Below are 26,998 nucleotides of genomic sequence, written 5' to 3' on the forward strand. Positions count from 1 at the left end.
ATTATATCTTCGTCATCATCATTGTAGTCATTAAATTGATTTGCAAGATTCAAGGTTGATTCATAAAAATTATTTAAATCGAATTGTTTGTATGCATCTGCTAATATCCTATTATTTTTAAAATTTATTATATTCCTTTCAAGATATATCTTTCTTTCGTTTATAAAGTATAATTCCTGCAAACAAATGAAATATTCATTAACATATATATAATTATTTTTAATTGTATCTTTAACTTAGCATAAGCTTTTTACCGATACATGAAACAATAATATAAGGTTAATGTAAAACAAATAGATACGGAAACTATAATAAAATAGTACGTAACTTACTTTTTTGGCATATTCAAAAAAACAAATAATAATTGAAAAAAAAACACAATTTAAAATATTGGCTTTCATTTTTAACGTTATTCGTTAAATAAATGAAATAATATATGTAGTTTTATATAATGATGATAACTCCATATTTATTAATTTTTTGTTCTAAAATATATGAATATATTTATAAAAAACTATGACATTTATTAATTTCCCATTTTCTATAAAATTAATTAATGTAACCGTTGTAATAAATTTCGCTATATTCATTAAAAGTGTTTATTTATATAAATATTATATTATTTCTTTTTTCAAATAAATATTAATTTTTCTCTAAAAATACAACATTTTTAATATTTTAATTGTAAAAAAATATATGTATATAATAATTTTTCTATAAAAAATATTTTTTTGGAAATTTTGTATACAAATATGCTTTTAATATAATTTATAATAGATTGGTATATTTAATGATACGGTTGTAAGTTGTATATTTATAAATTTATATTTTTCTATTATTGTTTACATACGAACAAATTAATAAGCATCAATTAAATAATAAAATATTAGATACATATATATGAATAAATACAAACATATAATGATAACATAAAAAAATCGTCGTTGTTATTTACATTTAAATGGTTTTTAATTTATTATATTTTATTTACCGCTTTTTTGCAAATTTTTTTTTCACCGATTGGTATGTAATAATTTTATTTATATATAAATATATCTCAGAATATACAACATCATGTTTATTATTTATATTAAAATGGTATAAAATATTCATGCTTTCAAATTTAATTCAAACAAAATCAAATTCCAATATCAAATCACAAAAAATAATACATATATAACCAATTTATTGAAAAGGATACAAATTCATTTATTCCAAATCGAAAAAAGAAATATATTTAATGGTATTATTTTTTTTTTCATCATATTCTTTAACAAATGTTAATACGCCTTTTTTATTTAAACAATAAAATATTTTAACTTTTATAAATAATAATTGAAAACGAAATATTATTATAATTCAGTTATAATAGATAATTTCATCATATAGAAAATTTATTTTATGTTTTATTATAAAATAAGAAACAAACTCTTGATCTGTATCATATATATATAATACTTCTTTATATTAATAGATAAATTTACTATTTAGCATTCTTTAATTTTATACATTTTTTAATTCGATTTCAAATATAAGTTAATTAGTTTATCATTCCAAAGAATTTTCTTTTCTTTTATAAACAAAAAAAATCAATAAAAAAAATAAATTAATAAACGGCACAGGATCAGCCTGCATAAGTTTGTACACATTTAATAGTGGAGATTTTTCCTTATAAACGGAATTTATAGATTTTTTAGTATTCTTTTTTTGATTAGATGATTTTATAATTATTTGTATTTGTTTTTTTCCTCCAATTGAATTTATAACTTTTTTCATGTTTGTTTTTTTCTTCAATTCCTTTCTCCGCCCAAATGACAAATACTAACATAAATTATGAAAAATATATAGTGTTTTATGAGGAAATATTTTAAAAATAGTACACATCATAATTTAATTTTATTTACCTTGTACATAATAGCTAAAGTAATGGGTATTAAAAGAACTATAATTGAAGTTCCAAGTTTCTTGTATTTTTTGAGTACATAGATATCACCTATTCCTGTTGTTTCATTTCCTTTTATTTTGGTCCCAGAATTTTCTTGTTTTATCACTGGGGTTTCCACTTGTATTTTAGATTCTCCTTGATCTTTTTGATCAGAACTCTGGTTTCCAGATGTCCCCTGAGGCGATTGCTGCGTTGTAGTTTGTTCCTTAGAATTTTGTGTAATTTGTGATGTTTGTGGAGTTGGTGAATTTGATGGTAACTGGCTTGGTGAATCTCCTCCATTTATTGATTTTTCGGGTTCAGACGGGTTACCATCTGGTTTAGAAGGAGCGCCGATGCTATTCAAATGGCTAGTTACATTACTAATAAAATTATTTAAATATTTATTAGATTTATCGTAAACCTTTTTTAAATCATCCATAGCGCCATTATATACATTAATGATTTTATCCGTAACTTCTTTAATCTTTTTCTGATTTTGATCAATAAATTCGGAAGTTTTTTTCAAATTTTCCGTTCCATTTAATATAAATTTAAAAATTGATGACCCCCAATCAAAGGATCCTTCTGATGTACTTGATGTGGGACCATTTGATCCATCACCAGGATTTACGTCTCCGCCATTTCCACCCCCCCCTGTATTTTTTTTACTACTATCTGAAATGTTTGGTGGATCTTGACCATTTGACCCTCCTTGAGATTTTTGTGATGATGGTGGTGGGTCCGCTTTTTTTTTTTGAGAATAACATCTTTTTTTAGTGATTTTATATTGTTTAAAACCTTTCACCGCGTCCATCTCTTCTCCATTTGGTGTTGTAAGTGTTTGAAGCTTAATTGCTAAATTAATGTTTGAACTATTTTCCTTAATAGCAGAAACTCTAAAATCATCATATATACCTTTTAATTTATTCAATAAACGAAGATATGAGTCGCATTCAGAAATGCTTAAATAAAGGCTTCTATATTGAGTAAGGCAATTTTTAGAATATTTAGAAAGATTATTACTTCCAGCACCGTTATTTTTATAATCTCCAATTGTTTTACATATTCTATTAAGTAATTTATAAAATTCGGCCATATACCTAAGATTAGCTTCTTTCAAACCCTTTATACTATCAAAAAGTTCCCAATACTTCAATTTTACTTTATGATCCTTTAAATATTTCTCATAAGCACTATTTAAAGTAATAGTATCAATATAACGTGTTTTAACCTTTTTGGGGTTGCTTTTGTCGTGTATCCTAAATAATTTATCACTTATCCACATCAATAAGCATTCATCATACGTATTATAATCAGTTATTCTTATTAGCTTTTTGAATTCCATATATATATATACGGTCAAAGCATTAATACGTTCTTCATTTGTTTTACAACTATCGCTACTACAATATCCTTTGATGGTTGATTTTTCGTTAATTTTCTGCGTATTGACATCTTTGCCTTTAAAATAACTATCAGCTTCGAGAAGTAACTTACACTAAGAAATAGTTATAAAAATATACATTAATTCAAAATTTATCAAATAAAATTTAATATTATTTAAATGTAAATTAAACATAATAAAATTAAGGATAAATATGTTTTATTTTAAAATAAAGTTATTTACCATTTTTACTGTTTGTCCATAGGATTGTATGTTCGTTTTTAAATTGTAGACTGGCGTCATATTGTTTTTACATAAAACTTATATACTATGCCAAAAAATTTATCCAATTATTTGCCTTGATATGTGAAATTTCCAGTAGTTAAACACATTATTAGCATTTTTCTCAATAATAATATTAATTTAAAATTAATATACAACAATATAATAAAATAAAACATATATTCACTTTTACTACAATTTAGGTAAGTATCCTTATTTTGTGATTTGTTCGAAACATTTTTATCATATGCGAATATCGCTATTCTTAATAATATTTGTAATAGCTTCATTGTATTATTTTGTGTAACATTTTAATAAGTTTAAATAAAACATATTTTCTAATTATTATACGTTCTTACATTAGAGAACTATCCATTTTCTTGATTTATAGTAAAAACATAACCAATTTTATATTATTATAAATATATAAAGAATTAAAAATGTGTTATTACTATAATTGTTAAAAATGTATTTGTATCTCATTATTTGAATACCATGTATTGATATATGCTATTGTTCAACGTGAAATATTACACTTTTTTATATAATTTCTAAAAATATAAAATACTATTGTGTTTAAATTTAATATTATTCTTTTTTCTAAATAAATAAATATAATACGTTTAATTATCTTAATTAATAATTCACTTTAGAATATGTAATAACTTTGCTTATGCATTAGCATTTCTTTATATATATAACATAATTAATGAATAGTTATGAGTACATAACTTATGTATGTTTTTAAATTAAAAAAGCATAATCTACAAATTAAATTAATTGAGCTACTACAATTAAAATGAATCATGAATATAAATTAGTTTTTGGGTAATAGTTATTATATATAAAATGTATATTATTCTTTTCATTCTTATTATCTATTTAATATATAAATGATAATAAATGTATTTTAAACAATAAAGAAAATAAATATAATTTAATATATTAATTTTTATTTAAAAATTCTATAAATACTTTGGTTAGAATAATTAATTAATTTGAGAATCAATATAATATGAGCTACCATTTTAAGTACACATTTATACTTATAATCTAAACATATATTATGTGTTATATATTTTATAATAAAACATTATTTGTTTATATAATAAAATAGATGTATTTTTAACGAGCATTATGGAATTATTATATTGATTGATAACTTTAATGCCATAGCACCATAATAAAGTATACTTAGCAACAAAATTTAGTATTTTATTTGATTTATTATGCATACAATTTTAATCTTATAATACCTTTAAGAACATATTTAACTAATTTATACCCATATAGTGCATCAAATAAACATAATATATTGTTCATATTTAGTAGCATACTAATCCATTATTGTTACTATTATTGCTACTAATATACCGCTGTACACTACAACGAAATAATTAATGCACTCAAGAGAAATACTTTAAACCAATTACTAATTTTCCTTGTTTCATTGTTTTAAAGTGCAACATTTTATGGCATATATTATTTCGTAATAGCACTATATTTAAAATATAAATTTATAAGTTTGTGCATATATAATAGCCTAGTATAAATATTATTGTTCAAATAAAATTAATTATTATGTGCTTTTTCGATAAAATTAATATTTAATTATGTGAAATTTTCACAATCAAACAATATTTAAATATTATTGGTAAATATTTTACTAGTTTATATGTATAGTCATATAATAATAATAATGTTATTCTATCTATAATATTATTTATAATTATTATAACAAAATGTTACATGAAATTTTATTAATATGGTTATATTTATTTTTTAACTATTTTAAAATATAATTTATTTATACCTCAAAGTTATAAAACTTAAAATATTGTATATATAGTTCAGCTTTTATTGTATTATTAAAAACTTAGATGCATAAAATGTCTTTTGTAGGTACTGTTATATTATCGAACCTCGATCGATACTTTGTGAATCTATATTTATGTTTACCTATTATATGTTGTAATATGGTTAATTAATCTTAAAATCACATATTAACCTGAAGTTATATTATAATGTAGATAAAATTTACAAATGAATCGAATTATATATTATAACTTCATATATAATATTATTATATTGCTCGGTTCAAAATACAATTTAAATCAAAATAATAATGACACAAATAATATGTTTTACTAAATAAAATGCTTCATCAAATAAAGAAAGCACAATGTTATTCATAATTCAATATAGCCATGCCTTACATAATAAATAATAAGGCCTCTTATATATAGTTAGCCAAAAATTACCAATAAAATATAAAATGTGAAATTATAGCATTGCCCCATTTAATATATACGAACGAATTATATGGAACTATTATAACGTATGAAAAATGTGTAATGAGACCTCATTCATATTAATGGCCATGCCCATTTTTTCGTTGCATATTTGGACATCATCTCGAGATTAAACATACGGGGATGGCACATATATTTTATCACAATTTTCAGACCAAAATATTATCAAATTATAAACAAATTAATAATGCAAATACATATTCGTAAAGGATGAACACCTAAACTCTATATACTACAAATAAGAATAGTAACAAACAGTTCATATGAATATATATATATATATATGTTAAAGTTTTATTCAATTGTATAATAAAAATGTATTAGTACATTTATTTTAATAATTACATAATAAAATAAAAACATAAAATTTTAGATCATAAATGACAAATACATAGCATAATTCATTCAACTAAGGTATCATATATCAAACATTGTAGTTTAATTGATAATTATAAAGATTTATTTTGTTCCTGCTATAGTTAACATCATTTCAATAGATTTAATAAACGAAGCTTGTTCACTTGGTTTATGTTTTGAAAATTCTTTTGATAATTCTTCTAACACGCTTGATGAAATCTGTGATCGTTCTTACTTGTTTTCAAGAATATTTAAAACATTTTTTTCGATTTCCAATTTATCCATAGAAATTTCTTTATTGTCATTTAAAAAATTTTCAATCATTTTATCATATGAATGTTCTTTTCTTTGTTTACTTTTTTTGCAACCTTTAAATACATTACCATCTTTACTATCTTTATCATCATCTACATCATCATTATTAGCATATTCACGATTATATATATCATCATCATTGGGATATTCACTATAATATGATAAATCTCTATAATCTTTACTATCGATATCATCTAGATAATCTCTAAGATAGTTATCCTTTAATAGTGATTTTACATTATATTTTGGATATTTTTTTTGTTGCTTCCCTTTATTTTTTTGATACCACGATTGAACATACGTTTTATTTCATATTCCTTAGATCGATAACACAAAGGTCTAAACATATTAATATATATATATATATAGGTTAATATATATGTCACAACATGTAAATAACCATTATTATATAATTTTCGACATACTAGTTTATATTTTGTTTTGGCAACTTACAATCAGATCCGAGCAATGTATTGATGCAGCCAAAAGGGAATACAAGACGATACAAACTAAACTAAATATCCTTTTATTCATTTTTTTATTAATAAAAATTGTTTTTCGAATAATATTATTTAATATTACAAATTATTTAATTTTAATTTATATAAACAAGTTATATGCTATTTATGGAGCTATATTATAATAAATTATATGTTGCTGCTATTTTAAAGTATCCATAAAATTATTTTCTGTAATTATAAGTTAACAATATTTTTAATTTTTATTTTATTTTTAATTTAATATAAATAAATAAATAATATATTTTAAATGGATAAAAATATATATATAACAATTTATTCTAAATACATAAAATTGTATATATTTGTTCTGAATATTTTTGTTTAATTAAACCATTATATTTTATATAACAAAATTAATTTTTATGTTTAAAATATAAATAAAATAATCCACTAATTTATATCCATATACAATAACTCTATCATCGAAGATGTAGATATACAATTTCGAAAATTCTATATTTATGTTTTTTTCAAATAACAACCCATTTTCGTAAAAAATACATTATTTTAATTACAAACAAATAAGTTTATGCAACAAATTCAACCTAAAATATATTTTTTACATATTTTATATAAATATGTCTTTACGGTAGCATAAAGGCTCATTTAATAACAGACTTGATACTTTATAAACATGTTTTTTATTTTTGTATGTCTACATCCAAATTAATATAATTTAATTGTGGTAATAAATATTGGATGCATATATATTGTAAATCAATTTATGCAAAAATATGAAAAACGACTACCAAAAATTATTATTTGCATCTAAATCCATTCTTATTTGTTATATTTCTCAAATGTTTAATATCATTTAATAATATTTTGTATTTTTTTTATAAAAATAGGTGAATGAGCCTTAATATGCCTCCTATATATTAAAACACGAATTATTTATACTATTAAATGCAATATGGCTTATTTATTATTGCTTGAATTTTATATTGTCTTTTAAATACGAAAATAAAACTTATTAAAATTATCATATAAATAATTCTTTTCTTTTATAAATAAAAAATAAATTAATAAATGTACGGGATCAGTTTGTATAACATTCTCTATATTAATTAATTCCATTTTCCCACAATTTCTCATAATAAATATTAAATTATTTAAATCAAAGTTATCTTATAGAATCAAATCGATACTTTGGATTCATTTTTATATATCGATTCCAATATTTGATCAATTAACCCCCAATTAACAAAAAATACATAGTTAAACACAATTGCCATTAAGTTATATTAACGCGAAATTCAATTGTTATAATTGTCCTATATATATTTAAAACAATCCGTTAAACTAATAAATATTATCAAATTATTAAAAATTATACAAAATTAAATGTAATGTGGTACTTAACCATAACCCATATATGGGTTCCATAATACAATCTTAACCCTGACCCACATCATAAAAATTATATAAAAAATATCCAAAAAATATGTAAAAATGCAATAATATGCATATTAATTTTATATTTTATTGATTATAATATTCAATTATTCTTATAGACACAAAAATTATCGTTAAAAAATATCGTCAAAAATGACTTGTTTCCAAATAGACATATTCTTAACATATATCAATCATTATTACTGTTCATGGACTCACCATTATTCTTCGAATAATATATTAACTTTCATTTTTTTCTTTATTTTTTTTAATTTTGTTCTTATATATTGTCTTTGGAATGGTTTATTAATTCCAAATAATGAATACTAATATAAAAATGGTAATCGTATATATATTTTTTGATAAACGCATATAAGGGATCACAAAAATATAATTTAAATATTATAGTTTTTAATTCCTTAATATTTACCTTATAAGCAATTCCCAAGAAAGCTGGTATTACAGAAAATATCGATAAACCTGAAATTAATGTGTTTAATATCGACGAACTTGATGATGTATTTTCAGAGATATGCGCAGAAACTAGTATTGTTTTTGTCGTTGGAAGAGGTGGAATACTGTTACAACCATTGCAATTTTTATCACAGTATTTTTTAAAATTATCATAATAAGTTGATAAACTAGACAATATTTTTCTATATGAACTGTTTTCATTAATATCAAAATCATTATTAAGTTTTTCAAAAATTCCAACAAATTCTTTACCTTTTTGCGAAATAGTGTACAATCTGACGTATCCTTATTAATATCATTATACATGCTACATAATGATTTTAATAAATTATAAAATTTAGATATAATGTTCTTATCCATATCCATCAAATAGTTTTTATTAATTATAATATTATCAATAATGTTAGAATAATCTTTACCATTAGTTGAAACCAAGCTATGTCCTCCACGTTGATTTTTATATTGATAATAAAAGTCATTTAAATTGATGATGCTGTTACCATCTTTTAGCTTTAACATATAAATTAACCATGTGATAATATATTCGTTAATATTCATATTCTTTGGTACATCATTGTCAACCAAATCAGAATCATAAATTTTTTTAAGAAGGGATATCCATCCCGCCATAATTTTATCATTATCAGTCTACAATTATTACACTCCCCTGAATCCTCTATATTATCATTATTTTCTCGTTCCACATCAATCAACATTACAGTTTTTACAAACCAAATAATGCGTCTGCAAAACAATATATTGTTAATAATATTGTTGTTATCTAATAAATTGCAACCAATTTTCGCTATTTTCAAATATTCATTATTTAATGTGAAAATTTATGTAATACAATATTCATAAAAATAAAAAGAATTTATGGGTATGTGATGAAAATAATAATTATATTGCCCTAACCTTTTATATTTTTTATGTAAGTGATAAATATTTATCGATGTTAAATGAATTTGTAAAAAAAAAATGTCTTTATAATTATTTTGATGCAATTCATAAAAATTAAGTACGACCTGTATTTTATTATATATGCATATAATAATATTTCATATACAATCAATATTATTACTAAAAATTTTGCCAAAATAAATCAGGGTACACACTTGAGTAAAAAACCCTGAACCCTTTCTCCATACTAATTTTATAAAACTATTAAGCATACCATAATATTATATATATATATATATAAACGATAATACTAAATAGCATTATTTAAAAAGGAGAAGCACGAGCTTTTAACTTTATAATTCATTTGTTTTATCTTATTTGTTTAATGTGACCATGCACACTATATATCATTATAATAATGTTGTGTTGCTATATTAATCATCTATTATCATTATAAATTCCATGATATATATTTATGAGTTAAATGCTTTCAAAACTAATGATAATGAATTGGAAAATTTCCAAAATTTTTAATATTATGCATAATATTTAGTTAGCTAGATATAAGTTAATTTTTCAATAACACGCTCGAATGTAATATTTTAAAAAAATACCTTATTAAATTAATGTTTTCTTATTTAATGCAGGAAAAAGTTTAATAACAATAATTTATATGGAATATTTAAAATTGTTGCTATATATATTATACTTTTTATTATACATTGTTGTTTTTCTTAATTATTTATATCTTTAAAATTTTATACTCTTACCAAGAACATACCCAATATTCACTAACTATTATAATTTTAATATATTAGCTTTAAAACAATATAAAATTGTCCCCAACAAAATTATTATAAAAAACATATAATATTTAACAGTAATACTGTACTATAAAATATCATTTAGCATGCAATTTAAAGAATATGCAAAGATATTATCGATAATATGTAATTAAATTCAATCGACACAATAAAATATAAAGTCAATTAAGAAACCAAATAATAAAATTAACACATTTTATATTAAAGATATATTTTTATATTGTAGCTTCACAAAAAAAATATATGTTAGATTATTTTTAAGTTTATATTTAAAAAAAACATTTTAATTATTAAAAACTTTAAATGTTACTATCATAATATTTATTTATTGCAATTTATTTTTTACCTTATTGTTATAATAAATTCTTATAATTACATTAATTCGCTTTATATATTTATTATATTTTTTGCTATTATTAATATTATTATATTATAATTTTTTTACATAATTTTGCGAAAATGAAATTAACAAAAGCATTATATTTTATTGCCTTTTTATTGTCTGTAAATTTGTTAGCACCAGGATCTAATAATTATGTTGAAGCTAATCCCACAAATGCCGATGAAATTCCTCTTCCTAAAAAAATTAAAAATAATAAAGTTGCAATTATATCTACAATACTTGCAACAGTAGCATTAGCAGTAGCTGGTACCACTTTTGGTGTAATGCATCTTAAAAATAAAGGAGACTCTAAAAAGAAGCCAATATTATCAGATATGAAAAGAGCACCCTTATTTATTCCAGAAAAAAAAACAGTTCCAGCACCAGATAATAAAGCTACAGCATCAAATTTTGTACCTCATATAATACCACCACCAGTTAAATATGATCCAAGCATCTATGATATCGTGAACCATTGTAGTTACTGATTGATATTATCTATTTTCATATCATATTATGACAATAGACCAAAAATTCAAGTATATCCCATATACTGTACAAATTAATTGATACAATTAATATAATTAAACACATCAATAAAATGGGAATAATTCGTGGCATTTAAATATCTTTATGTTATCAATTTGTCTTTCTTGGAATATTTTATTCTTATATTCCATATATATTAGATTTATTAAAAAGTACCAATATTTGAGATTCAATTCCATAATTATATGTTCGAATTTTTGCTTTATAATGATTTAACACCAAATTCATATTGAAAAAGCACTTTGTTTTCCAGTTTGTTTTCCTTTTGTTAGAATAAATTTTTATTTTAAGAAAAATATCGTATTATTATTTTTAAAAAATATATTATGAATATAATGCATATATAAGATTTTGCTTACCCCATTTTAGTAAAAATAAAATTTGATTTATTGTTTGTAGCAAATAGACCGTGATATATGTTTTTGTTTGTAATTGATATTTGATCTTAATACCATTTATAGTAATGGAATTAATGAGATGATTAAAACGATTCAATACAAATGTTATATTGTATGTAATATTTTTTTATATTGCTATTTATAACATATAATACCAATATATCTTATGTACACATATATATGTAACATTATAATGAACTATATAAAACTGCGACAGCTTTAAAAAAAATTTATATGCATTAATAGAAAAAATCAAATAAGATATAACATAAATATAAACAATATAAGGTAACAATTTATTTATTTCATTTTGCTACCATTGCAACATGGCGTTAGAAAATTATAGTATTAAGTAAAACATATATTTAGAATAAAAATATTCATAAAATGAACATATTATGATATATATAATTCGATATACTCTATTGAACTCGTGATTCCAGTTCTTACTCCAACTTATAAATATGAACATAATCACCAAAATATATAATATTTTCCAGTGGAAAAATACTTTTAAAATATTATGTTAATTCTTAATATAATAGTTATTAAATAAATATATCTTTAACTTAACTTACCTTCTTTAAATATATTTCCTCCAAGTAGTATTTTATACTTCTATTTAATTCAAATAAATTCTTCCACAACTTCATTTATCATAATGTTCATGTGATGTTGATGGATAAAACCATAATAAATTATTTTCTCAAAATGCTCCTCCTTCATCTCATTTGCATATTAAATATTGTATTTATTTATATCAACATTGTATTTTATTCCCAAATCGATACTTTGGAATCATTTTTCTATATCGATTTAAATATTTGATCAATTGACCCATAACACAATTAACCCCAAATTAACAAAAAATACATAGATCAACACATTTACCACTAAGCTATATTAGCACGAAATTCAATTATTATAATTTGCCTTATATATATTTAAAACAATTCGTTAAACTAATAAATATTATCAAATTATTAAAAATTATACAAAATTAAATGTAAATGGCACTTAACCATAACTCATTTATGGGTTCCATAAAAACAAATTAATCCTGACCCACTACATAAAATCATATAAAAATTATATAAAAAATATGCAAAAATAATGCAAAATACAATAAATATATACATATAGCTTTATATTTTATTGATTATATTATTCAATCATTCTTATAGACACAAAAATTCATTATTTCCAAATAGACAGTTTCCTAACATATATCAATCATTATTACGATTTCTGAAATTATCACTACTCTTCGAATCATATATTTTCATTTTCTTCTTTATTTTTTTTAATTTTTTTCTTAAATATTGTCTTTGAAATAGTTTATCAATTCCAAATAATGAATACTAATATAAATGTTAAGAAGCATATGATGTTAAAGTTTGCATGTATTTAATGAATATAATTTAAATATTATAGTTTTTAATTCCATATTATTTACCTTATAAGCAACTCCCAAGAAAACTGGTATTACAGAAAATGTCGATAAAGCTGGAAGTAATTTGTTTGGTTCCGTTTTTGTCCTTGGAAGAGTTGGAAGATCGTTACAATCATTTCATTTTTCAGAAAAATAACTTTTAAAATTATAATAATCATCTGATAATGTAGACAATAATTTGATGTATGAAGGATTTCCATTAATATTGGAATTTTCATTAAGTTCTTTAAATTCTTTAACAAAATTATCAGCATCTTCCGAACATTTTGCGCAATTCAGTTTGTTTATGTTAATTTCATTATACAATTTGCATAATGTACTAAATGGACCATTAAATTTCGATATTTCATTAGTATTCATATCGATCAAATCTTTTTTTTTATCTATAATGTCTTTATAAGTCATACTATTATTATCTTTTATTTTCTCTTTAAAATGCTTATCTCCTATACGTTTAGTATAAAATTGATTTAGTTTGGTCGATTTATGTTCTGAATGTTGATTTAGTTTATATCTTAAAAATAAAATAGCGTATTCGGCAAGTTTATCATATTCTAAACCATACTTCCTAACGATTTTAACAAATTAATAACACCGGAACTAGCCATATAAAGATAATCATAACACAAACCAATTCCTGAGCTAACCGCGTGATAACAATATCTTCTGATTTCTCTATTAGCAAATTCAGATGATCCTCCACCCTCTAGCTTCGTCTCATAAAAATAGCCATCGATCGTATTAATTTCTCTATACTACAAATATATTTTATGAATTAAACAAAAAACGTATTAATATAAATACTAATCAAATGAAAATTAATATAATTTATGGGCGATACAACATATAAAACACATGCGAAGATAATATTTTATTTAAAAAATTGTATACCAGATCCTTAAGATTATCACTTGACAGTGCCATAATTTGGGGATTATGAGGGATAATAATATTTATATATATTACGTAAACATTTGTTGTATCTATTTAAGCTCTTTGCATATCAATTATATTTCGTTAAACATGCTATACTTATTTTATGGCAATTATCTAAATTATCTTAAGTGGAGAGTTGCTTAATATACTTTTCCCATATGTATATATGATACATTTATACAAAAATGCTATTATTACTATAATCCTTAAAAATATATAAATAGTTATTTAATAAAATATATTACAGTTTTATATAGCTGTTTCTTATAATATAAATTTTTCTAAAATTATAGTATTTTTAAATTAAGTTGCATGCTCCATTTTCTATTCAAATTAGATAAATTTATATTATTTGTATTTAATATAGATAAATTTGTAATTCATTTTAATGTGTTCAATAACTTTATTTTTAATCCTATATACTTCAATTTAGAAATATACCTTATTGGGCTATTTAATAATATATTTTGAGCATCTTTTCTACGGTTTAAAATAACAATTAGCACTGAAACCATATTATTGAGCTATTTATAGGGTTAAATAAGTCCTTGAATGAAAATTATTTTTATAATAATACTTAGTAAATATTAATATATAACAATTAAATAACTATTGTTGAAAATTTTTAAGTATAATTAGGTTGTCATATTACACTTTAGTATTGGGGATATAAGATGCATTTTATCTTTTAATATATAAATATTTTGTGTGTTCATTTTTATCTTATGTATTTTATTGTTATAGTTATCAATGTATATGATCCAAGTAATTTATTAAAAACCCTAAGATAAAATGATGCTATTTTAAATTTAAAAGAATATGATTCACTAAGAATTGATAATATAATCCATGGTAATATGAAATAATAAAAGACATTTAACACAAATTGAGTCTTTAACACTTTCTCCATTGATTCAATTTTTTAGAATATAACCTCACATATCTCAAATAGTATCTTTAGTAAAATATATATCATTGGTACATTTATAATGCACTCTTATATGTTATTGATTTATCATTCATTCAATAAAGCATATATTTATATATCTCTGTTATAAAATACCATTATATTTTTATATAATTTTTTACTGAATATTTATAGAAAACAATTGCATGTAGCATATAACAAGGATCTAAGTGGGGCAATTATTATATTTTTTAAAAATATTACTATTAATTTTTACAATAATAAATCATTTTATAAAATATATATTTTTTGTCATTCATTATATTAATATTGTTTGCATTCTTAGAATTATATAAATCAATTGAAAATTGAATGAACCATTATAACAACATCACATTTATACATATTATAATATAATTTTCGAATTATAATTATATAAATATTTTTTTAATTATACTTATGAGTTCATTTACCTATAATAATAGTAATAAACGAATTTATTTATAATTTTTAATAATTATATCGAGGTTAAAAATAAGGTTCATGGAATATTAATCCCAGAATAGAAGTTATTAATTAAATTTATAATTCCAAAAAATCAGATTTTCTTTTATAGACAAAAAAAATCAACAAAAAAAATAAATTAATAAATGGCATAGGATCGGCCTGTATAATCTTGTATACATTTAATGATGGAGATTTTTCCTTATAAACGGAATTTATAGATTTTTTAGTATTCTTTTTTTGATTAGATGATTTTATAATTATTTGTATTTGTTTTTTTCCTCCAATTGAATTTATAACCTTTTTCATATTTTTTTTTCTCGTCAATCCTTTTCTCCATCCAGATGACAAATACTAACATAAATTATGAAAAATATATAGTGTTTTATGAGGAAATATTTTAAAAATAGTACACATCATAATTTTCTTTTATTTACCTTGTACAGAATAGTTAAAGTAATGGGTATTAGAATAACTATAATTGAAATTCCAATTTTTTTGTATTTTTTTAATGCATATCCATCATCTATTCCTGTTATTTCATTTCCTTTTAATTCGGTTCCTGGATTTTCTGATTTAACCACTGGATTTATCACTGATATTTTAGATCCTTCTTGATGATTTTGATCAGAATTTTGTTTTCCAGATGGGCCCTGAGGCGATTGGGGTTCGTCAGTTTGCTCCTTAGGAGTGTGTGGCGTTCCTGGCGGACTTTGAGGTAAATCTTTTGGGAGGGATGATGATGGTTCATTAGGTGTGGGTACTCCCCCCCCTGTGCCGCCTGATCCATCTTGATTTCCTTTATCGCCACCTGTATCTCCTTCTTGATGGTTTGAAGCTCCTTGATTACCTGTGTCACTATCTTGCCCACCATCTGATACACTACCTGGATCTCCTGTTCCATATGGACTTTTTTGACCACCCCCAGTACCTCCTTGATCACCACCTGATCCACTACCTGAACCCCCTGGTTCACTATCTTTGGCACCTTGCCCATTATCTGAACCTCCTGATCCTTCTTTATCATTTTTCCCACCACCTGTATTTAATGCCCCATCGCCTGTATCTCCTGTCCCACCATTTGGATTTTCTGGTACTTTGTCTGGATCCTTTAGTTCACTTTGATTATTTTTTTCTGATTTTTTAGATTCGTGTAGTGAAGATGAATCTCGTTTTTGCGCCTGCGGTGGGCCTGTCCCTGGTAATGGTGTTGGTGTTTGTGTTTGTTGTGACTCTGATGATTGTGGTGTTGGTCCTGGATTAGGTTTTGAATCTTTTGGGGTTGTAGGTTTTTTTTTTTGGGAATAACATTTTTTTTTAGGGATTTTATATGATATAAAATTTCTCACCGCGTTCATCTCTTCTCCATCTGGTTTTGTAAGTTTTTTAAGATTAGTTTCTAAATTATTGTTTGGATCAGTTTTCTTAATAGCAGAAACTCTAAAATCATCATATATACCTTTTAATTTATTCAATAAATGAAGATATGGTTTGCATTCAGAAATGCTTAAATAAAGGCTTCTATATTGAGTAAGGCAATTTTCAGAATATTTAGAAAGATTATTACTTTCAGCACCGTTATCTTTATAATCTACAACTGTTTTACATATTCTATTAAGTAATAAATAAAATTCGGACATATACCTAAGATAAGCTTCTTTCAAACCCTTTATACTATCAAAAAGTTCCCAATAATCCTGTTTTACTTTATGATTCTTTAAATATTTCTCATAAGCATCTTTTAAAGTAATAGTATCAATATAACGTGTTTTATCCTTTTTGTTTTTGCTTTTGTCGTGTATCCTAAATAATTTTTCACTTAGCCACATCAATAAGCATTCATCATACGTATTATAATCAGTTTTTCTTATTGATTTTTTGAATTCCATATATATATATACGGTCAAAGCATTAATACGTTCTCCATTTGTTTTACAATCATCATTATAGCAATAACTTTTGATGGATATTTCTTTGTTAATTTTCTGGGTATTGACATCTTTACCATTAAAATAACTATCAGCTTTGAGAAGTAACTTACACTAAGAAATAGTTATAAAAATATACATTAATTCAAATTTTATCAAATAAAATTTAATATTATTTAAATATAAATTAAACATAATAAAATTAAGGATAGATATGTTTTATTTTAAAATAAAGTTATTTACCATTTTTAGTGTTTGTCCATAGGATTGTAAGTTCGTTTTTAAAGTTTTGATTGCCATTATATTGTTTTTACATAAAACTTATATACTATGCCAAAAAATTTATCCAATTATTTTCCTTGATATGTGAAATTTCCAGTAGTTAAACACACTATTAGCATTTTTCTCAATAATAATATTAATTTAAAATTAATATACAACAATATAATAAAATAAAACATATATTCACTTTTACTACAATTTAGATAAGTATCCTTATTTTGTGGTTTGTTCGAAACATTTTTATCATATGCGAAATATCGCTATTCTTAATAATATTTGGAATACCTTCATTGTATTATTTTGTGTAACATTTTAATAAGTTTAAATAAAACACATTTTCTAATTATTATACGTTCTTACATTAAAGAACTATGCATTTTCTTGATTTATAGTAAAAGCATAACCAATTTTATATTATTATAAATATATAAAGAATTAAAAATGTGCTGTTACTATAATTGTTAAAAATGTATTTGTATCTCATTATTTGAATGTCATATATTGATATATGTTATTATTCAATTTGAAATATTACACTTTTTTATATAATTTCTAACAAGTATAAAACACTATTTGTGTTTAAATTTAATATTCTTTCCTTTTCTAAATAAATGAAATATAATATTATTATTTATCTTAATCAATAGTTTTGAGTGTATATAGTATCTAATTTTTAAAATTAAAAAGGCATAATATACAAATATATTGATTGATCTATTACAATTAAAATGAATATGAATATAAATTAGTTTGGGGGTAATAGTTATTATATATAAAATGTATATTATTCTTTTCATTCTTATTATCTATTTGATATATAAATGATTAATAAATGTATTTTAAACAATAAAGAAAATAAATATAATTTAATATATTAATTTTTATTTAAAAATTCTATAAATACTTTGGTTAGAATAATTAATTAATTTGAGAATCAATATAATATGAGCTACCATTTTAAGTACACATTTATACTTATAATCTAAACATATATTATGTGTTATATATTTTATAATAAACGTTATTTATTTATATAACGAAATAGCTGTATTTTTAACGAGCATTATGGAATTATTATTATATCGATTAATAACTTTAATGTCATAGCACCATAATAAAGTATACTTAGCAACACAATGTAGTATTTTATTTGATTTATTATGCATACAATTTTAGTCTTATCATACCTTTAATAGCATATTTAACTAATTTATACCCATATAGTGCATCAAATAAACATAATATATTGTTCATATTTAGTAGCATACTAATCCATTATTGTTACTATTATTGCTACTAATATACCGCTGTACACTACAACGAAATAATTAATGCACTCAAGAGAAATACTTTAAACCAATTACTAATTTTCCTTGCTTCATTGTTTTAAAGTGCAACATTTTAGGGCATATATTATTTCGTAATAGCACTATATTTAAAATATAAATTTATAAGTTTGTGCATATATAATAGCCTAGTATAAATATTATTGTTCAAATAAAATTAATTATTATGTGCTTTTTCGATAAAATTAATATTTAATTATATGACGTTTTACAATAAATAATATTTCAATATTATTTGTAGAATATTTACTATCTTATATTTATAGGCATATAATAATAACCCTATTTCTATATATTTAATTTTTTTAATTATCATAAAAATTATTATATGAAATTTTATTAATATTTTGTTTTTTAACTATTCTAAATATAATATATTTATACCTCAAAACTATAAATTTTAAAAATTAATAATGATTAATCTAATGCTATACCTTTATGAAAATAAATAAAAGCTTACAAAACTATTTCTATTAATACTAATTAATTTTAATAAAATGTAAAGTAATCAAATAAAGCGAAAATATTATATATTGTTAAAATTTAATAAAATATTATACATATATCTATAATATAATTTTATTGTATTATTAAAAATGTTAGATGCATAAAATGCCTTTTATAGATAATGTTGCATTGTTGAATCTCGATCGATATTTAATGGATCCATATTTTATGATTACCTACTATATATTAGTATTATGTTTAAATAATATTAAACATATGCATATTAACCTGAAGGTATATTATAATGCAGATAAATGTTCCAAATGAGTTTTATTATTACAGTTTATTTGGTATAATATAATTTAAATCAAAATAATAGTGATACAAATAAAGAAACATACTGTGTTACTCATGGTTCAACATAGCTATGGGTTAACACGCCTTATATATATATAATAAGGGTTCTTATATATAGTTAGACAAAATTAGAAATAAATTATAAAATGTGAAGTTATAATATTGCCACATGTAATATATACAATCGAATTCGATGAAAGTATTATAACTTATAAGAAGTATTTTATGTGACCCCTTTCATATTAATGGTTATGCCCCCTTTTTTGGTCCATATTTAGACATAATCTCGAGAATAAACATATGGGAATGGTAAATATATTTTATCAATATTCACAGACAAAAATATTATAAAATTATAAAAAATTATATTATAATATACTCCGAATCTTAACTCAAAACGCAAATTCAGTGAACGAAACAATAACCCATAATACATAACCCTGATCCATAATACATGCATGCCTCGATATCGAGAATATTATAATCGAAAAAAAATTAATTATATATATTTATTGATTTTACAACATATATTTCATTATTTTATTTTTATATTTTATTTATTTGTATTTTTTTAATTTTATATATACTTTGTTTCGCTATTAAAAGGAATTTATAATTTGTGTTAATTTATAAAAAAAATATGTATATCAATATTACCACCAATAAATAATTTTTATAAAATGACCAATTTTGATAGAAAAATGGTATTTAGTAAAATTTGTATTAAAAGCATAAAAAAAAATACAGAAACCGCGATTTATCGCCATATATATTTTATCATACTATTATTTTGATGTAGTAAAAAATACTGTTATTATAATAATATTAGTAGCATAAAATTAGCTGCATTTCTCAAATTAAATTAAATTATTTTTATATTTAAAAATATAATAGACATCCTTTGTATTAAAAACGATGTATTCTCAAAGAAATTTTATAAACAAATAGAAAAAAATGTCAAAACAACTATTTAATATAATTATTAATAAAGCATATATATATTTTACATTATTTTCTTGCTTTTATATTTTTATTTTAAATTATTGATTTTCTATAGGTAAAAACAACAGATTTTCTCTATTACATATAAATAAAATATATATATGTTATTTCATATGCAATGAGACGCTTTATAAATTTTAAATTGAGTTTAATCAATTATAAAAATATAAAACTTACGTATTCATAATGTTATATATTAAAAATATCGTTTATATAATTAAAAATATTTATTTTAAATATTATAATATTAATGAAATTATAAATCATCAAATTTTTGATATTCATTATTTATGAAATCTTCTTCTATTGACGTTGTTTTATGATTAAATTATTTAAATAAAAAATATATTAAAGTTATAAATCTGATAAAATCATAAATTTTGCTATTTAAATAATAATTTGTATTTTTTTAAAATAAATATTTCTTTTTTATGCTTTATTGGAGAAAATTATTTGCTTTAATTTTAATTATATTTATGATATTTTTCGAGCTATTAATTTTTAATTAAAAAAAATACTAATATAAATTCTAATATTTTATTTTTAAAGTTCAAAATGAATAAATTTTATATTCAAATCGCTTTATTTATTTTAAGCATTTTCGCATATGGAAATAATGAAGCCCTTGCAGCTGACCCTGATCTAAAAAAAGTTATCCAAAAAGTTCCCAAAAAATTTAATACAATCAGATCAAGAGGTTGTTATCTTAGGTAAGAAAATGCAACAATATATGCATATTACATATTTCATTATGATCATATTAAATATCCACTTGTACAACAATGTTATAATATAAATACAATAACTTTATTTTTGTAAACATTAAAAATATTTTCATTTTTCTCAATGACAGTTCAGAAGAAATATATGAAAAATGCAAATACTTATCATGTCGCTGTCACAACCCTACACAAGTGATCAATATTATGAACGATGCTGTAAAACAGTTAGAATACTATGCTACAACCAAAGATGGTTATGAACCATATTTAAAAAATCCTGATGATAAAACATCGTATTATGTAAAAAAATTTGACAATCAGACGAATATTGATAAAATTCAATATACAATTACTGGTTCGGATGAGGTATCATTTAACGAACATCATTAAAATTTATAAGCCAAATTAAAAAATGATTATAATTTATATACATATATTTCTCTTTGCTTCCATTAGTATGATGAAACAGTAGACGCGTTGTGGGATTCCGGTATCCCCAATATTTTCAACGAAGACGTTCCTAAAAGTATAAAAAACATAAACAATTAGTCAAATTAACATATTATTGTTACTATTTATTCGCCATTTCGTGATTTATTATTTCCATTGCTATATGATACTATTTATTGTTTCTCATGTCTTCAAATTCATAATATTTTATTTTACATAATGCAAAATTATTTTTTTTTGAATAGTTCTCCATATGTACGGTCCAAATTTACTAGCTATACGAGAGCGTTTCAAAAGTATGCCTGAGGGTCGTGATAAATATTTTTATGCTTTAGTTACCAAGGTTGAAGTAAGGAAACCTTTCCTTTTCTATTTCGTTATAAATCGTATTTCTCGTATTATTCACAATAATTTATGCAATATATTTTTATTAATTTTGTAGATATCTAAAGACAAAACTATAATTGTCATGACTTCAATAAATGGAATTGATATTATCCCTTCCAAAAAATATAACAACCCAATAATAAAAAAAGCAAGTTTATTCAATATTTACATAAAATCTAAAAATAATATTAAAAAAAAAAGTTTATTCAATATTTTCACAAAACCTAAAGATGATATTAAAAAAGAAAGTTTATTAAATACTTCCACAAAACTTAAAGATGATATTAAAAGTGGAAAATTAAAACAAGTATTTGTGAACTTAGCTGGATACCTCATTGAAAAAAAAAAAAATAATGTTGAAGTCACCTATATCGAATCTGTAAGCGATATACAAATTTTAATAATATAATAATTTATTTCACAATTGCTAAAAAAAAATACGGTTTTAACGAAATATACATATTTATAATATATTCTATATTTTGAAAATTTTTAACGTTTTACATATTTATCCATTTATGTTTTTTTTCTTAGATTCAGGGATATTCTTCCATTTAACAAAAGTGAATTATTGGAAAAGCTTTAGATTATTTTTTCCTTCATATATATTTTTAAGAACCATAAAATTAGAAGATTTTTGTTAATAAAACAATTTATTTTCATTATAATAATGTTTTTTGTATATAATTTGTTTATGTCTTTTAATATTAGATCGCTTTATATGTATTATTTTGTGAACACTACAAATATAACTGTTATTATTTATGACGATTTTTTATTCAATGCTTATCACTCTTTGTTGTTAACAAACATAAGCATTATCTCGAGATTAACCATATGGGTCGGAAAATATATTTAACCAAATTATAAAAAATTAAATTACAATATACCCAGAACTATAAATCAAAACATAAATTCCATAGAACAAAATAATAACCCACTATACATAACCTTGACCCATAATACTTGAACACCTCGATATCGAGAAAATTAAAATAAAAAAATTAATTTATTTTATTTTATGTGTGTATATATATTTCTTGATTTTTCAACTTATATTTCATTATTCTGTTTTTATATTTTATTTATATGTATTTTTTTAAATTTTATATATACTTTGTTTCGCTATTAAAAGGAATTTATAATTTGTGTTAATTTATAAAAAAAATATGTATATCAATATTACCACCAATAAATAATTTTTATAAAATGAACAATTTTGATAGAAAAATGGTATTTAGTAAAATTTGTATTAAAAGCATAAAAAAAAATACAGAAACCGCGATTTATCGCCATATATATTTTATCATACTATTATTTTGATGTAGTAAAAAATACTGTTATTATAATAATATTAGTAGCATAAAATTAGCTGCATTTCTCGGATTAAATTAAATTGTTTTTATATTTAAAAATATAATAGACATCCTTTGTATTAAAAACGATGTATTCTCAAAGAAATTGTGTAAAACAAATAGGAAAAAATGTCAAAACAATTATTTAATATAATTATTAATTAAGTATATATATTATATTAAAGCATATATATATTTATATTATTTTCTTTTATATTTTTATTTTAAATTATTGATTTTCTATAGGTAAAAACGACATTTTTTTTCTATACATATAAATAAAATATATATGTGATTCCATGCGTAATGGGACACTTTGGAAAATTTAAATCGATTTTTAATTACTTATAAAAATATAAAACTTACGTATTCATAGTGTTATATATTAAACATATCGTTTATATAATATAATCAAAATTATTTATTTTAAATATTATAATATTAATGAAATTATAAATCATAAAATTTTTGTATTCATTATTTATGAAAGCTTCTTCTATTGACGTCGTTTTATGATTAAATTATTTAAATAAAAAATATATTAAAGTTATAAATCTGATAAAATCATAAATTTTGCTATTTAAATAATAATTTGTATTTTTTTAAAATAAATATTTGTTTTTTATGCTTTATTGGAGAAAATTATTTGCTTCAATTTTAATTATATTTATGCTATTTTTCGAGCTATTAATTTTTAATTAAAAAAAATACTAATATAAATTTTAATATTTTCTTTTTAAAGTTCAAAATGAATAAATTTTATATTCAAATCGCTTTATTTATTTTAAGCACTTTCGCATATGGAAATAATGAAACCCTTGCAACTGATCCTACTCCAGGAACAGCTGCAAAACCAAGCCGTTTTACTACGTAAGAAAATGCAACAATATATACAGATTACATGTTTCATTATGACCATATTAAATATACGCTTGTATAAAAATGTTATAATATAAATACAATAACTTTATTTTTGTAAACATTAAAAATATTTTCATTTTTCTCAATGACAGTTCAGAAGAAATATATGAAAAAAACAAGCACTTAATATGTAAATCCCCTACAGAACCTATAATAGCGGCCGAAGTTATGAACGAAGCTGTAAAACATTTAGAATACTATGCTACAACCAAAGGTGGTTATGAACAATATTTACAAAATTCTAATGATAGTATATCTTATTATATAAAAAAATTTGACAACGAGACAAATATTCTAAAAGTTCATTTGAATATTTATGATTCCAGTCAGGTATCAATTAATGAACAATGTTAAATTTATTAGCCAAATTAAAAAATTATTATAATTTATATACATATATTTCTCTTTGTTTCCATTAGTATAATTACATAATAAACAGGACATGGGATCCCAATTCCCCCAATATTTTCAATAAAGGCGCTGCTAAAAGTATACAAAACATAATCAATTAGTCAAATTGGCATAATACTGTTACTACTTATTCGACATTTCATGATTTATTGTTGCTATTGTTATATGATACTATTTATTGTTTCTCATATCTTCAAATTCATAATATTTTATTTTACATAATGTAAAATTATTTTTTTTTTGAATAGTTATCTATATGTACAATCCAAATTTAATGTTGATTCGCCAATTTTGCAAAAAATATTCTAAAGACTATCAGAAGTATTTTTATGCTTTAGTTTCAAAGACTGAAGTAAGGAAACCTTTCCTTTTCTGTTTCATTATAATCGTATTTATCATATTATTTACAATAATTTATGCAATATATTTTTATTAATTTTGTAGATATCAAAGGACAAAACTATAATTGCCATAACTTCAGTAAATGTAAATGATAAAAACCCTTCCAATATAGAATATAACAACCCAATATTAGAAAATGTAAATTCATTCAGAATTTCCGTACGCCGTAAAGATTATATTAAAAATAAAAAATATATAAAAATATTTGTGAACTTAGCTGGATACCTCATTGAAAAAAAAGGCGATGATCTTGAAATCACCTATATCGAATCTGTAAGCGATATACAAATTTTAATAATATAATAATTTATTTCACAATTGTAAAAAAAATACGGTTTTAACGAAATATACATATCTATAATATATGCTATATTTTGAAAAATTTTAACGTTTTACATATTTATCCATTTATGTTTTTTTTCTTAGATTCAGGGATATTCTTCCTTTTAACAAAAATGAATTATTGGAAAAGCTTTAGATTATTTTTTCCTTCATATATATATTTTCAGACTGTAATATTAGAAGATTTTTGTTAATAATACGATTTATTTTCATGATAATGACTAATTTAAATTACTACCATAGAGTGTTTTTTTGGTATAAGAATGTTTTCTTTGTATATAATTTTTTATGTCTTTTAATATTAAGATGTATCTGTATGTATTAATTTGTGAACACTACAAATATAACTGTTATTATTTATGGCGATTTTTTATTCAATGCTTATCACTCTTTGTTGTTAACAAAGATAAGCATTATCTCAAGATTAACCATATGGGTCAGAAAATATATTTAATCAAATTATAAAAAATTAAATGAAAATGTACCCCGAACTCTAAATCAAAACATAAATTCCATAGAACAAAATGATAACCCATAATGCATGAACACTTCGGCATCAAGAATATTATAATTAAAAAATAAATTTATTTTACGTATGCATGTGTATTTCGTGTTTTACAACTTTATGTTTCATTATTTTATTTTTATATTTTATTTATTTGTATTTTTTTTAATTTTATATATACTTTGTTTCGCTATTAAAAGGAATTTATAATTTGTGTTAATTTATAAAAAAATATGGATATCAATATTACCACCAATAAATAATTTTTATAAAATTAACAATTTTGATAGAAAAATGGTATTTAGTAAAATTTGTATTAAA

General features: G+C 21.6%; 7 protein-coding genes and 1 pseudogene across 7 annotated transcripts, besides 1 other annotated feature; 3 read left to right on the forward strand and 5 right to left on the reverse strand.

Annotated features, from left to right (window-relative positions):
- PVVCY_0400010 (Plasmodium exported protein, unknown function) lies at window positions 1-401 on the reverse strand (the record flags this gene model as incomplete). The annotated part of the gene is made up of 2 exons (XM_037634934.1): window positions 1-176; window positions 333-401. Coding segments are annotated over 2 exons (245 nt in total), but the record flags the coding sequence as incomplete, so codon positions are not given.
- Window positions 402-1,548: 1,147 nt separating this feature from the next.
- PVVCY_0400020 (CIR protein PIR protein) lies at window positions 1,549-3,614 on the reverse strand (the record flags this gene model as incomplete). Its single annotated transcript, XM_037634935.1, has 3 exons — window positions 1,549-1,821; window positions 1,905-3,425; window positions 3,555-3,614. 3 exons carry the CDS (start codon window positions 3,612-3,614, stop codon window positions 1,549-1,551), a joined length of 1,854 nt encoding a protein of 617 aa, XP_037490126.1.
- Window positions 3,615-8,733: 5,119 nt separating this feature from the next.
- Window positions 8,734-9,597, reverse strand: PVVCY_0400030 (CIR protein PIR protein; the record flags this gene model as incomplete). Its single annotated transcript, XM_037634936.1, has 3 exons — window positions 8,734-8,784; window positions 8,924-9,158; window positions 9,248-9,597. 3 exons carry the CDS (start codon window positions 9,595-9,597, stop codon window positions 8,734-8,736), a joined length of 636 nt encoding a protein of 211 aa, XP_037490127.1.
- A 1,553-nt stretch (window positions 9,598-11,150) lies between these two features.
- Window positions 11,151-11,561, forward strand: PVVCY_0400040 (early transcribed membrane protein; the record flags this gene model as incomplete). Its single annotated transcript, XM_037634937.1, has 1 exon — window positions 11,151-11,561. The coding sequence occupies one exon, from the start codon at window positions 11,151-11,153 to the stop codon at window positions 11,559-11,561; it is 411 nt and encodes a 136-aa protein (XP_037490128.1).
- A 1,688-nt stretch (window positions 11,562-13,249) lies between these two features.
- Window positions 13,250-14,397, reverse strand: PVVCY_0400050 (annotated as a pseudogene).
- Window positions 13,250-14,397: a sequence feature (CIR protein PIR protein, pseudogene).
- A 1,501-nt stretch (window positions 14,398-15,898) lies between these two features.
- On the reverse strand, window positions 15,899-18,048 carry PVVCY_0400060 (CIR protein PIR protein; the record flags this gene model as incomplete). The annotated part of the gene is made up of 3 exons (XM_037634938.1): window positions 15,899-16,174; window positions 16,258-17,862; window positions 17,992-18,048. The coding sequence occupies 3 exons, from the start codon at window positions 18,046-18,048 to the stop codon at window positions 15,899-15,901; spliced, it is 1,938 nt and encodes a 645-aa protein (XP_037490129.1).
- Window positions 18,049-21,737: 3,689 nt separating this feature from the next.
- On the forward strand, window positions 21,738-23,299 carry PVVCY_0400070 (fam-a protein; the record flags this gene model as incomplete). The annotated part of the gene is made up of 6 exons (XM_037634939.1): window positions 21,738-21,892; window positions 22,036-22,270; window positions 22,361-22,430; window positions 22,600-22,703; window positions 22,797-23,120; window positions 23,276-23,299. The coding sequence occupies 6 exons, from the start codon at window positions 21,738-21,740 to the stop codon at window positions 23,297-23,299; spliced, it is 912 nt and encodes a 303-aa protein (XP_037490130.1).
- Window positions 23,300-24,844: 1,545 nt separating this feature from the next.
- PVVCY_0400080 (fam-a protein) lies at window positions 24,845-26,280 on the forward strand (the record flags this gene model as incomplete). The annotated part of the gene is made up of 6 exons (XM_008627831.2): window positions 24,845-24,966; window positions 25,110-25,347; window positions 25,437-25,506; window positions 25,677-25,780; window positions 25,873-26,103; window positions 26,257-26,280. The coding sequence occupies 6 exons, from the start codon at window positions 24,845-24,847 to the stop codon at window positions 26,278-26,280; spliced, it is 789 nt and encodes a 262-aa protein (XP_008626053.2).
- Window positions 26,281-26,998: the final 718 nt, after the last annotated feature.

Source organism: Plasmodium vinckei (genome assembly GCF_900681995.1).
Source record: "Plasmodium vinckei vinckei genome assembly, chromosome: PVVCY_04".
Taxonomy (NCBI): domain Eukaryota; phylum Apicomplexa; class Aconoidasida; order Haemosporida; family Plasmodiidae; genus Plasmodium; species Plasmodium vinckei.